Raw genomic sequence first — 13,223 nt, 5'->3', positions numbered from 1 at the left:
GGGAGTGGGAGTGGTTGCTAGTTGGACCCTGAGCTGTTTTGGCTAGTCCGCATCGGGAATGTCACATGCTCGTTTGCCAACCCTGGAGATTGCGACCTGCCGTAACACTACTGGAGTAGCGTCGTGTTAGGAATGCGTATCGCTGAACAGTATCTACCGAGCAAGCATGTCGAATGTCAAAACCCACAAGAAACTCTCAATCATCACCGTCCTTCAACTCCTTTCTGTTCTCATGGACGAGCTCCCCGTCGACGAAGTTAGGTTCACGATGCCAAGCCGCCATCTCATTGGACAGCTAGTCCCTTCAACCGGACCCTACCGACTAGCATCCGTGCTATCTAAGTATGTCTCCGCAGTAGTCTAGTAGGTACTTCGTAAACCATTGATGAACTCGGCGTGACCACGGAGTGGCTAACCCAGTGGTGTTGCGCCGGACGCATATTCCATTCATAGTAATCCTCCAGAAGAGTCTGGTTAACAAGGCTAAGGCTCAGCTGCAGGCTGTGCTCTGACCTGACCCGTGACAGGAGAGGCCGTTGAGCTTACGTGCAGGCGTTCACCGAGATCGATGCCAGATCCAACGGTCAATGTGAAACCATGAGATTCTCTGTACAACAACATTTCTCCTCAGAACGGTAGAAACCACAAACTGTTTTGCTGGCTTTGCACTTGCACCGCCTCAGCGGGTCAACTACGCCACAGGTGACAAGCCACGTCAAATCAGGCGAATCAGGACATCGAAAGCCAGCGGTCCGTGCTTTCAAATTCCAAACTTGGAAGTGCGCCAGCCTCTCACGTGTTACACCCCAACGGCCTGCTTGCTCGTCTCCAAGTCGTCCTCTTCAAGCTCGTCAGCTAGCTCCAACTTCACCGGCCTGTGGCAGACACTCCTCGACAACCCCCTCTTCCACCCCTTCCGCGGTAACTCCTGCGCCGCCCTCGTCGCACTCCTCGAACCGTCCGTCGTAGTCGCCGCTAGCGCCCGCTCCCGAACTGCGTCATCCTGCCTGCACCGTCCCGGGTCCCTCGACCGACGCCCGTAGGAGGCCTTGCCCTGCGCCCAAGTGACATGGCCCGCCGTCCTCAAAGCGCTGAGTAGAGCTGCCCAGGCATGCGAAACCAGCACCTACCCGTTCGGCAACGTACGTCCAGAGAAGAACAGCGACGCCTCTTTCCCTTCCAACCCCAGCGCCTACGAACATGCCAGAGTCGCAGACAGATACCTCCGTGCTCCCCGAACCCTCCTTCACCCCCGCGCCGAACCAGAGAGTCGACAACTCCCTCCCCCGACTAAAATCTAACCTCTCCGAACACGCCTCGGAAAACCCCAAGGTCGTCAGCCCTCGCGCCGATGATGAAGCCAGTACGCAGCTCAGCAACCAGGACCGCAGCCCTCTCCTATCGCCCAGTGCTTCCAATGCTGCCGACGCGGGTCTTCCTCCCACACCACCTTCAAACTCCCGTGACGACGACGACCCTCCGACGGCCTTCAGCCCTCCCCCGCACGCAGACAACGTGGTAGCCCTCATGTCGCAAAAGTCATCTCTAACCACCCCCTTGAACCAGCGCAGCCCTCCCACCCCTGATGCGAGCCCGGAAAGGACGAGTGAGTCCGTGGCGGCTCCCATGCGCCCATCAATACTTGCATATCCTTCTTCCAGGGCCGAATCCTTCAAGACTGCAAAAGAAGACCAATATTCTACCGACTTGAGCAACAGCCGTTCCACTACACCCCTGGCCGATAGATTAAGCACCGTCGCTGAGGAAAGGAGCTTGGGCTTAGCGTTCGAGCGAGCCGAGAGTAACTCTACTCCTGCCAACGGATCACACGAACAAGTATCCACACAAGCCCCCATTGACATTCCAGAATCGCCGCGTACGCCAGTCCGAGAATGGGATCCCCATCTGATGCGCAATGTTACCATTCGCAAGAAGCGAAATCCGAGGCCCTCACCGGAGAAACTCCTACCGCGATCCGTTGGAGACGCCACAACGTCCAGGGGCTCCCCACGGTCAATTTCCCTTGGATCAAAGCTTCCCGCCCGTGCCGAAGATAGTCCACATATCCCCTCTCTGGAACAATTTGCTCAGTCAATAGGATGGCCAACTGAAGTGACTGATAAGCGCCCGGCTGATGAGACCCCGACTAAATCCAATGCGAAGCGTCTGTCTGCATCCTCAATGGGCTCTACCGTGGTGGAGGCTACGGTGATTGTGACCCCTCCAAAGACACCGCGCACTCTTCGACATTCAGGCAAGAACCTGGCATATAGGAGGGATGCAGACAATGCAACACTGAATAGCTCAAGATCGAATTCTAACCGCGGCTCCCTCGATCCAGATGATATTCCTCTGAATCGATTGGTCCATCATAGGGTGAGTATCACTCATCAGAAGAAGCTGAGTGGTACCCACTCGCCCATCACTGGAGAGGGTAGTGTCATATCGTCGCTCTCCAATCGAAGTCGTATTCAGGACAGTTCTGCCTATACTCGGGCTCATCAAGAAGCCGTGAAACATGTCTTGCAGCCTGCCGCGTTGATCATGAGCCGGTCGAACTCACTATCACGCGGGATTGCCGGGGAAAGGAATCACCACAAGCGGATTTCGTCTGCCCCCGAGCCCATTGTTCGGGAGGTTGAACTCCGCAAGACAGCGGACCAGATGACATCGGACTCTAGCCCAGCACAGAGTTTCAAAAAGGCGCCTCGTGTGCGGCAGCTTCTGCCACCAGTTACCATCAACAAACCTCTCCCAGAAATACCAAGCGCTTCGCCGGAGAATGTCGTCAATGAGCTCAAAGCAGGACCGACAGCCGATCGCATCGACGAAGATAAACTCGATGCGCAGGCCAGTGGGGTTGAATCCGCCCCGACAGGGACTGTGCCCTTCCCCGGAGCAAGCGAGCTACCAAATAGTCCCTCTCAGGACAAACAGGAACAATCGGCGTCTCCACCAATTGTTCGAAGGGGCTCTCTTCCCACGCGGGGACGTTCCGATGAAAGGCGAAAGAGCTCCATCAGCCACGATCGCACGTCTACTTCTCATGATACCAATCCTCGTCCGAGCCTGGATCGAATCCCCGTAGAAGAACTACCTCGCCGTAGCCACGAATGGTGCGCCTTATCTCCCAACGACATTCGGCGTCTCAGCTTCGACAGGTCCACATCTCGAAGTGAGGAGCACGCTTTGGCCAGGCATCTTTTCGCCCAGACTACTCCTTTTTCACAGTTCTCAGACACTCCAATCGAGGTCAGCGAGGCGACGGCAGTGAGCATATACCCTCATCATAACCATTCCCTCCTCGTCGTACAGCAACTTGCTCGACCGAACACTCTGCCATTGGAGCATCAAGAGGTGCCCAATGACCAGCATACGCCGTCTTCAGACCCGGCCGCCCCAGCATTGGCATCCAAAGCTCTCTGTGCAGACATCCCCTCCGAAGAGCGGCCTGTCCTTCAACAGCCCACTGTAAATATCGAACCCTCAACACCTCCTAGGCAAATCACCCTGCCTGTTCCAGGTACCGTCGACTCGCCCCTCAGGAACCCTCGCGCCGCACCTGAACCACCAGTCATCAAATTCATTCCCCCGACCCCGGCGGAGGAGCTGGACAAACAGCTCGTCGCCAACCCACCCGGCCCTCCTACCCGATCCAACTCTCACCCCCAACGCCGACTCTCCCTAGTCCAACGTGCCCGCCGCTACTCTGACAACCTCATCACCCCCATCCTCGCCCGCGCATCCAGCGTCCGTGGCCGCCACGTCAGCGAATCTCACGCTGCTCGTCAAAAATCCCGTGTTCCAACCGTCAACGAAGGAGATGGCTCGTTACATCCCTTCTGGCGCCCTCGCGGCTTCTGGGACGGCTTCGAAGAAAGCGATTCAGATGATGATGTGCTGCCGCAAGGTGGCGATACCTCGGATGTCGAGCCTGTTGTGGAACCGGAGCCAAGCGGGAGGAAGTTGGGAGCGTTGGGGCGGAGGCTGACGAACGGGTTCAAGGGGACTGGCGGGTTCTTGATTGGGAATTCGCTTGGTGTTGAACGGGCGGGAACGAATAGAAGAAGACCGCAAATCACACTTCCCTCGCATCAACGGAATGCCGCGGCTAGGCCTAAGCCCCCGTTGATCTTGATCCAGCGTCCTACGCTACCTATCAATACCCGCTCACGGCGTGTCGAGAAGCGAGGATCACAACTCAGTCTCCGAAAATCGCGATCTCACGAAAGTCTGAGGAGACGACGTAGTCGGCGAGAGGCGTGGCGCGCCGGAAGGAAGATTCCAGGTATGAAGGGGTTGCACGTGCAGTATATAGGGCTCAGTGGCGTAAAAGATATGTTGAGGGAACGCAGGGCGGAGAAGAGGAGGCAGTTGATTAGGAAGAGTATCGGCAGTCGGTATTATGTGGAGGGTGCGATGAGATAACGACGGTATATACCTGATGATTTTGGGATTGAAGCGCGAAGCTTGCGTAGCGAGGCGCCTTGCTTGGGTCTTGTTTTTGGAAAGGGCTCTCTTTCTTGTTTATGTTCTTGTCTATGGATTTTGCGGTAAGGGATTGGGTGATAGGATACGTGAGGGTTCTCACCCTCCGAGATCATGATTCTTGGATGGATTGATGATAGCGGCTGGTTCATGTCTATGTCACAATAGCATTCTTGTCTCTTCTTGTTTCTCCCTTATGGCGGAGTTGGATTGTCGGTTGTATTGGTATATGAGGACGCGTTGCAGCTATCGCTTATAGTCGGAGCGCATAATTGATCGAGGCGTCGAAGTTCCGACGTCCGCTCTTTGCGGTTTTTCTTAGTGTCTCCGTATCTGAGAGAAGATTTACGGTTGGATTGAAGGTTGCAGGGCAGCTGTCTTAGTGTAGGATTGATTACGTAAGATATTACTGAGCATGCGGTCAAAATTGTCTAACTTCTCAACATCTTCCTTCTTTGCAATGGTTCCAAGGTTCTCCTTCACTCTTCATCCGCTTCGGTCCGCAATACTGCTGCTAGCTAGAGAATTAAAATGCACGTTCACTGAACCTCCTACCATGTGGGTCAATATGCAGGCACGCGAGCTGCACGGTCATGTTCGTGCCGAGGCACTCAAGAGCGTGATGTTCGTCTTCAAGCACGCAATTCGATGTCAATTGCTTGGGAACAGCATATGCCCATGCTACATCTGGACATTCCGGACTTCTGGAATCCATATATGAGCTCTAATCTACAGCGGTATATAATTTCTTAATACCTTGAGTTTATCTCCTTCTCTGTTCTTCGCATTTCACAGTTTGGTTTCTCCTCTCTCCCGCTCCAAAAGGACTTGCACATCGGACCTTTACCTAGGTGCAGCAGAATGCGGTCTCCGCTCCTTTGGAGCGGCCTCAATCTGGGGCTCTTTGGACAAAGCCCAAACAGAGAACTACTCTCACAAGCCCGTCTCGGACCCCATACGCCTCGCCCGAACATTGTCTTTATCCTCACCGACGACCAAGATCTCCACCTCAACTCCCTATCCTACATGCCCTTTGTCCAAAAGCACCTGATAGAACAAGGCACATTCTACACCCGCCACTTCTGCACCGTAGCGCTCTGCTGCCCTTCCAGAGTGTCTCTGTGGACCGGAAAAGCAGCGCATAATACCAACGTGACCGACGTGAGCCCGCCATATGGAGGATACCCCAAGTTTGTCAGCCAGGGGCTGAATGAGAATTTCTTGCCCGTGTGGTTGCAAGAGGCGGGTTACAGTACCTATTATACGGGGAAGCTGCTTAATGCGCATACGGTGGAGAATTATGCGTCTCCCTATGTGAAGGGGTTCAATGGCTCTGTAGGCTCAATGGGTGTGGGAAACTCACTCTTGCTGACGTTTCAAAGGACTTCCTACTTGATCCGTTCACATACCAATACCTCAACAGCACCTATCAACGCAACAGAGAATCCCCCGTCAGCTACGAAGGTCAACACAGCGTCGATGTACTAGCAGAAAAAGCGTATGGCTTCCTTGAAGATGCTCTAGAGAACGAAGCTCCTTTCTTCCTCACCGTTGCACCAGTAGCACCGCACAGCAACGTAAGGATCCAACGACTAGAAGGCGACATCGAAGACATTGTCGCCGAATTTACAGAACCGATACCAGCAGAACGACATGTCCACGTCTTCCCCGACGCCAAAGTACCACGAACGGCAAACTTCAATCCCGAGACCCCCTCAGGCGTGAACTGGATACAACGCCTGCCACGTCAAAGCAAGGAAAACGTAGAGTACAACGATCACTTTTATCGCTCCCGTCTCCGCGCTCTGCAAGGTGTGGACGAGATTGTGGGTGGCCTAGTGACTCGTTTGGAACGCGCCGGGAAGCTAGACAACACTTATATCATCTACTCCAGCGACAACGGGTACCACATTGGCCAGCACAGACTTCAACCCGGCAAAGAGTGCGGGTTCGAAGAAGACATCAACGTACCCTTGATTATCCGCGGACCGGGGGTTCCGAAAAACGTGACAACCGCGATCGTTACCACGCATACGGATCTGGCTCCGACGATTCTGGGTTTGACGGGGACTTCTCTACGGGAAGACTTCGACGGGGCGGCCATTCCCTTGACGGAAGCAGGTCTAGATGAAGCCAGCGAATCACGGCACGAACATGTCAATGTTGAGTACTGGGGTTTTGCGTTGGGGGAAGGAAAGGACTGGGACGGAGGCAAGTTGTCAAACTCTGTCGTCTGTTCAAGCACTGACCGACCCTTTAGAACGGTTCCACCACAACAACACCTACAAGGTTTTACGTCTTATTTCCGGCTCCTACAACTTCTACTACTCCGTCTGGTGCAATAACGTCCACGAGCTGTACGACCTGAATGTGAGTACAGGGAATGTGACCTGGCGCAGCTGGTAGGAGCTAACAAGTCCCACAGGACGATCCAGGACAACTCAATAACCTTCTAGCACACCCGTCCAGCTCCATCACCCTCCTCGGCCACGCGCTGCATAAAGTAGTCTCTCGCCTAGACGCCCTTCTCTTCGTGCTGAAGTCCTGCAAAGGCGAGACTTGCGTCAAGCCGTGGAAAGCGCTGCATCCAGCAGGCAATGTGCAAAATCTGCACGACGCGTTGGCTCCTCGGTACGATGCCTTCTACGAAAGGGAGCAGAAGCCCGTGGAGTATACGAGATGTGAAGCTGGGTATATTGTTGACGCTGAGGGCCCGCAGTTTGAGAGGGAGGGGTTGGTGTATAGGGGTGGGAGGGCGTGGTCAGAGTGGACTTAGAGAATTTCGGAGGAGCGGGAATACTAAGACTGCGAGAGCTGGAGACCATGAATGAAAGTTTTACTTCTAATGAGAATTTGGAAAGTGGAGACTGCTTTTTTGGATTTGGGTTGGGCAAAGCAAAATGGTGTTCTCGAATCCGACGTTCGGATGGCGTGATCGCGTCGGGCACTTGCAATATTCGCGCTGCGTGACTGTGCAGTAGTTTGCTTGTAGCCGCATGTCGGTTCGCTGGGAATGGGATGACAAGGGTGTATGACTCTTTTAGCATTATCGAAAATATTTTCTTTGATAAGCTCGGTGCGGAGAGTTTATACGACTCTTGATTCTCTTTCTCGCGATCTGACATCGTCATGACGGGGTCATTAGCTGTGGAAGCCAGTGAACGAACGCCTCTTCTGCGGCCACGGCGCAGTGTCGAATCTCTGAAAGATGTTACTACTATTTCGACTAGAGAGCTAAGCAGAAATGGAGAAGACATCCCGCACAGAAAAGCCGCCGTCGACGAAGAAGCACCACCAGAGCGCGACGCCGACGCCGCACCCACAGAACCCAATGCCTCCATCACTCGCATCATCTCCGTCCTCCTAATCGGTAAACCACTTCATCCCACTCCTCCCCATCCCCATGTCATTTCCACTCTAAACTCCTAAACCAGGCGGCTTCATCTCCAACGCCGACGGCTCCCTTCTCCTCGCCACCCACCCCGTCATCGCCTCCGAATTCAACGCCCTCGATGCCTCGACCTGGCTCCTTACCAGTTTTTCGCTGGCGTCGTCGGCAACGCAGCCACTGTATGGAAAGTTGAGCGATATCTATGGGCGGAGAACGCTCTTGGTGGTTGCTTATGCTTTGTTCGCTGTCGGATTGTAGGTTCCTCCTTCAGTCAGGGAAAAGAGATAGGTATAGGATGGGTTTTTGCTAATGATTGATATGTATACAGAGTGCTCGTCGGCCTAGGCACACGAATGTCCCATCTCATCCTCGGACGCATCATCTCGGGCATGGGCGCCTCGGGCATGACCGTCCTCGTCTCCATCGTCATAACTGATCTCCTGCCGTTGCGAGACGTAGCGTCCTGGCGCTCGTACGTCAACATTGTTTCCACGACCGGACGCAGTATTGGCGGTCCGTTGGGGGGTGGGTTGACTGACACTGTGGGTTGGCGGTGGTAAGACTTCTCCCCTTCAATATCATCATCATCATCATCGAGTATCAGGACTAGGACTAAAATGAGGCGACGGTAATAGGTCCTTCCTCCTCCAACTCCCCTTCGCACTCCTCGGCATCTTCCTCATCCTCCTCACTCTCCCCTCCGACACCACCCACAACGCCTCACTAGACCCAGACCCAGAACCCAAATCCCAAAGCAAACTCGCCCGCATCGACTTCGTAGGCGCCACCCTCATGACGCTTACCATTCTCTCCTTCCTCTTCCCCCTGGAACTCGGCGGCGTCAAGGTGCCGTGGTCGCACCCGTTGATTCCCGGGCTAGTGGGCGGAGGGTGCGTTTTTGGAGGGCTGTTCCTGGTGAGCCAGGCGTGGTGGGCGAGGGAACCGATTTTTCCGGTGGAGTTGTTGAGGGTTGGGGATTTTGTGAGGAGTGTGGTTGTTATGGCGTGTTTGATTGCGGGGCAGATGGGGGTGAGTGGCGTTCGATCGATATCTGTTCCCAGTGTTTCCGTCTCCTTCGTCTCTTATCAATCGTTGGTGAGGATGAAGATGAATGAAGAGTTGGCTGGTGGAATCGATCCTAGGAACTGACAACTGACTACGATAGATGATGTCCGCCGTGCCCCTTTACTTCCAAATCACGGCCCACGCCTCCAACAGCGTAGCAGGCGCGCACCTCGTCCCCGCTGTGGTAGGCAACGCCATTGGCGGCGTCCTAGCCGGCGCGGTGATAAAGCGGTACGTAAACTCGTTACTGGTCTGCTCTCCCATTCCAAGCTCCCTCCTTCCACTCCTTCCCAATCCCGCAATATCGGCCTCCATCACTCCGAGGCTCGCAAATCTCATAACTCCATCCAACCTCAAACTGGACAATCCCACTCGACTTACACTCTTTCTTAGGACCGGAAACTACAAACCCCCGATCCTCCTCTCCACCCTCTCCGCCTCCCTCTCCTACCTCCTCCTCCTCCTCCGCTGGCACGGCTCTACCTCCTTCCTCGAATCCCTGTACATCATCCCCGGCGGATTCGGCTCCGGCATCGCGCAATCCGCCCTCTTCATCAGCGTGCAAGCAGCCATTCCGAACCAGTACATGGCCGTAGCGGCGTCGGCGTTGTATCTGAGCGCGAGCGTGGGGATGATGGCGGGGATGGCAGGGGCGGCGGCTGTGTTGCAGGGTGTGGTGAGGGGGAGTTTGGGGAGGCGGTTGGGGGAGGGTGGGTTGGGGTTGGGGATGGGAGAGGTGAGGGAGGTATGTATTGTTTTTCTGTGTGAGAGCGAGTGGGTTTGCTAACAGAGGCTTGTGGATAGATTGTCGACAAGGCTACTTCGGACGTGCGGTTTATTGACCATGCGACGCCGCGGATTGCGGCTTTGGTGGTTAAGGCTTATGTGGAGGCGTTGGCGTGGACGCATGGTATGCTTCTCCTCGTTCCAGCTCTAACGGCAGCTTGAAGACTATGTGGAAAGTATGCTGATGAAGAGTGATGCGTAGCACTGTCATTGGCGCTAGCGTTGGCTGCCTTCGTTGTTGCCCTGGGGATACGGCAGCATAGAGTGTGAGGAGCCCACTGCAACGAGAGCTGAGGGGATTTTTCACGGTTACCGGGTTGGGGATGAAGGCGTGGATGGCCAATAGGAAGGTTGGAGAGAATGATATAGAGAGTGAGCGGATAGAGGGATACGAGTAAGTAACGGGTAGGAAAGGGATAAAGCTAGCGAGAGGCAGGATCAAATAAAACGACAAAATACGTCCAGTGAATTGCAAACGTTATTGCAGAACTACTCGCTTTCCTCAAACTTTATTAGTAAATTTCAAAGCTCGATCAATAGCCCTAACAGTTGTCCTTCTTATTTTCAAGATTTCAACTTCTTATTAGGAGGACTTTTACTGCCACGTTGGGCAGAATCAACAAGGTGATGTTTCTCCAAATTACATTAATAAGAGTCTTGTTAGATGTCTGGCTTATCAACTTCTACTGCACCTAAAAACTACTCTAGGCAAACAGCTAAATACTTTATAGACACAAGAGTGTTGTTAACATTAAGATAAACTTAAACCAACGACTCTAAATTCTAATATACTGTCTCGGTGTGTATGTAGCATACATTGGCCTTGTACTGTTCCTAGACAGGTAGACAAATCAAGTCCATGTCCGTAATACACGTAGTAATATGATCAAGTTTACCTACGTTGCATTGCAGAGCAACGAAGCGAACCCGTTACCATCAACGTCGTCCCTGATTAAAGGTAGTTAAAAAGAATCTCTCTTGTGCTCTCTTACTACTAAGCCATCTATTTCGCGTTATCAGGTTTGGCTTAGCCGCCTGTGATACAAACAGCAGCCGCTTTCCAACCCCGCCTCCCTATCTCTCGTCCCTCTCCCTTTCTCCCCTTTCCTCACCCTCGCTACAACCAACCCCTTTCCAACACCCAACCTGCGCGCAAACACCCCACGCGAGTCACAAATAACGTCCTCATTCCAACTCTTCGCCCGTGCTCGTTCCCTCAATCCCGGCAGCGAACCCCCCACCCCCTGTACAACACCATACCAGCTACCGGTACAGTACTCCGTCCCTCTCTATCCCACCCGCCCAACAGGTCCACCTATGCCATCTCCTCGCCCATAAGATCTACCTACCCAGCGCACACCCCAATCTCCACCCTCGCATGCTTGGTTCCTAATCTCGGGACCAGCCTGTCGCCCGTATGCACGTCAGCCCGTCTGGTCTCTCACCTCCAGGTCTTATTTCCTAGCGCGAGTTCCCGTTTTAGGTCGGTTAGCTTGCTCTGTTCACGTGGGCGCACGGGTAGCATTGTCATTAGCTTGCTTCCTCACGTTTTCTAGTGATTCTAGCTCTTTTCTAGCTCCCGAGTCTAGCGTGGTCTACCCATTTGTGGAGCATGAAAAGAAGCGGTATGGATAGGCTACTCGGTGCGCCATGTGCATACTCGCCATGCACCATGTGCCATATGCCATAACACGCCATATACAGTATGTACTCGGTAAATGGAACACACATGTGTCTAAAAATGAAGAACGCATCGCTAAATGACCACCGACGATCTTCAAATCTCCCCATCTCCCCGCCCATCATGCATCCTGCGCTCGCGCCCCATGAGAGAGCGCTACACGGGCTGACGAGCTCCCGAGGGCCCGGTTCTCGTTTTCTCTTCGGAAAGCTGGTCGTCATCGTCATGTCAGCTGCAGTCGCTGTTGGGTTGGGCGAGAGTTCATCGAGGTTTGCATGGATGACATCGACGTGTGAAGGAGTGGGTCTGTGCATAGGGCGATTACGCGCTGCATGACGGTTCATTTCGGGACGTGAACGCTGAAATGAGACGAGATGAGGGGGGTTCGCGTGTGGACTGACACTAATAACGCGCGCGCGCGCACGCACGTACACACATGTTGGGATGCATGCGTGTATGCAGCGGAGGGACTAGTCTACTTGGCCTACGCATTACTTACTGTAAGTAGTATCTATCCGCCAATGTAGTCGACCATCTACCTACAACAGCTGGTATTCTTATGAGGGTAGCGTAGGTACTGCATGGTGGTTCGGCCAGCGTACATAATCCATCCATCGCCTTCTGAAGGTCAAAGGGCAAAAGTTGCCCTAGGCTGCAGCTGTCGGTGCGACTGCCGAGTCATTCCCCTGCAGGACGGGAGAGAAAGAACTTTTTGAACCAGAAAGACAGACGACGGCTGACTGCTGACGTTTGCGGAGAGAAAAGCAAATATGTGAATGCCCCAGGGTGCCCTATGCCAACATCTACCGAAGTTTGCAAGCGTCCACTAGAGTACCTATCTACCTACTTTACATGCAGTTAGGCGAGGCGACAAAGATGCGCGCGTATGAAGAAGATTCGCGCATGAAACGACATCATTATTGCATTTCTAGATGCCGAAACTGGAGATTCCTGTCAATCATAGCTTAAAGTATCCTCCTCCACCTACAACTATTGAAACGCGTCTTGTCTCACGCAGATAATTCGCTCTCTGCTTCCCTTTGAACCTCTACTTTCCTGGTCCCTAGCTAGGGAGTAATTCATCGTAAGCGCTCGCTCCTCGTATACCTCCCTACGTCCCTACGCTCACGCATTCGCCGTAGATGCACTACACCTACAAGCCTTGCTTTACCCTCCGATCAACACTCGCAACAGTGCCTTCGACTACAATTCTACCCCTATATAGGTTTCACAATCCCTTTCCCCATAGTATACACTAGTCAGACGGTTGACATTACAAAAGCCGTACCCCTAACCTCATCCCGTTACCCTCCCCGTAAACCTCGCTTAACCACACCCCCCACCATCCCCAAAACGCTCTAGTTTACACCCAGGCAGGCCGCGAAACGCTCGTCGTTACAACTGCTCATCAAGCGATGCAGGAACATGATGAACCCATCCTATCCCACCAGTCTTCTCCAGGAGAGGCGGTGAGCGAAAGTTGCAACCGAACCGACATCAAAGTGAAGCGAAAAGGAAGATAGAACGGGACGACTACTTCAGCGCAAAAACGGAAGACAACAACAAAAAGAGAAGGGAATTTAGCGTTAGAAGTCGTCGTGCAAGTCGTGATTTTCTTCTACGGAGGGACGCATTCCCCATCGTCCTGCGGTCATAGACATGTATATATGCGCCGAATAAATCCTCCATCGCCATTATCGTACAGCCATCTCTTCGCACAACCGCCCACCAGTAGTAATAAAATCCATCCAAAATACCCCAGTGCTATAATCCAATAAAACTCAAATATAAACTCCATATAGCATCATCCAT

The 13,223-nt window shown here is 53.4% G+C and overlaps 3 protein-coding genes across 3 annotated transcripts; all 3 read left to right on the top strand.

The window, feature by feature from the left end:
* Window positions 1-166: 166 nt before the first annotated feature.
* On the top strand, window positions 167-4,800 carry EI97DRAFT_499465 (uncharacterized protein; the record flags this gene model as incomplete). Its single annotated transcript, XM_033802608.1, has 3 exons — window positions 167-342; window positions 632-1,039; window positions 1,110-4,800. 3 exons carry the CDS (start codon window positions 167-169, stop codon window positions 4,426-4,428), a joined length of 3,903 nt encoding a protein of 1,300 aa, XP_033656482.1. The 3' UTR covers window positions 4,429-4,800.
* A 549-nt stretch (window positions 4,801-5,349) lies between these two features.
* On the top strand, window positions 5,350-7,264 carry EI97DRAFT_448726 (arylsulfatase-like protein; the record flags this gene model as incomplete). The annotated part of the gene is made up of 4 exons (XM_033800178.1): window positions 5,350-5,823; window positions 5,871-6,719; window positions 6,778-6,858; window positions 6,914-7,264. 4 exons carry the CDS (start codon window positions 5,350-5,352, stop codon window positions 7,262-7,264), a joined length of 1,755 nt encoding a protein of 584 aa, XP_033656481.1.
* A 353-nt stretch (window positions 7,265-7,617) lies between these two features.
* Window positions 7,618-9,892, top strand: EI97DRAFT_484694 (MFS general substrate transporter; the record flags this gene model as incomplete). The annotated part of the gene is made up of 7 exons (XM_033802119.1): window positions 7,618-7,858; window positions 7,923-8,133; window positions 8,208-8,435; window positions 8,515-8,908; window positions 9,045-9,175; window positions 9,338-9,680; window positions 9,749-9,892. 7 exons carry the CDS (start codon window positions 7,618-7,620, stop codon window positions 9,890-9,892), a joined length of 1,692 nt encoding a protein of 563 aa, XP_033656480.1.
* Between the last annotated feature and the right edge of the window lie 3,331 nt (window positions 9,893-13,223).

This window comes from Westerdykella ornata (genome assembly GCF_010094085.1).
Source record: "Westerdykella ornata strain CBS 379.55 unplaced genomic scaffold EI97scaffold_4, whole genome shotgun sequence".
In the NCBI taxonomy this organism is placed as follows: domain Eukaryota; kingdom Fungi; phylum Ascomycota; class Dothideomycetes; order Pleosporales; family Sporormiaceae; genus Westerdykella; species Westerdykella ornata.
The sequence above is the reverse complement of the archived record's forward strand: the minus strand, read 5'-3'. Positions and strand labels throughout refer to the sequence as shown.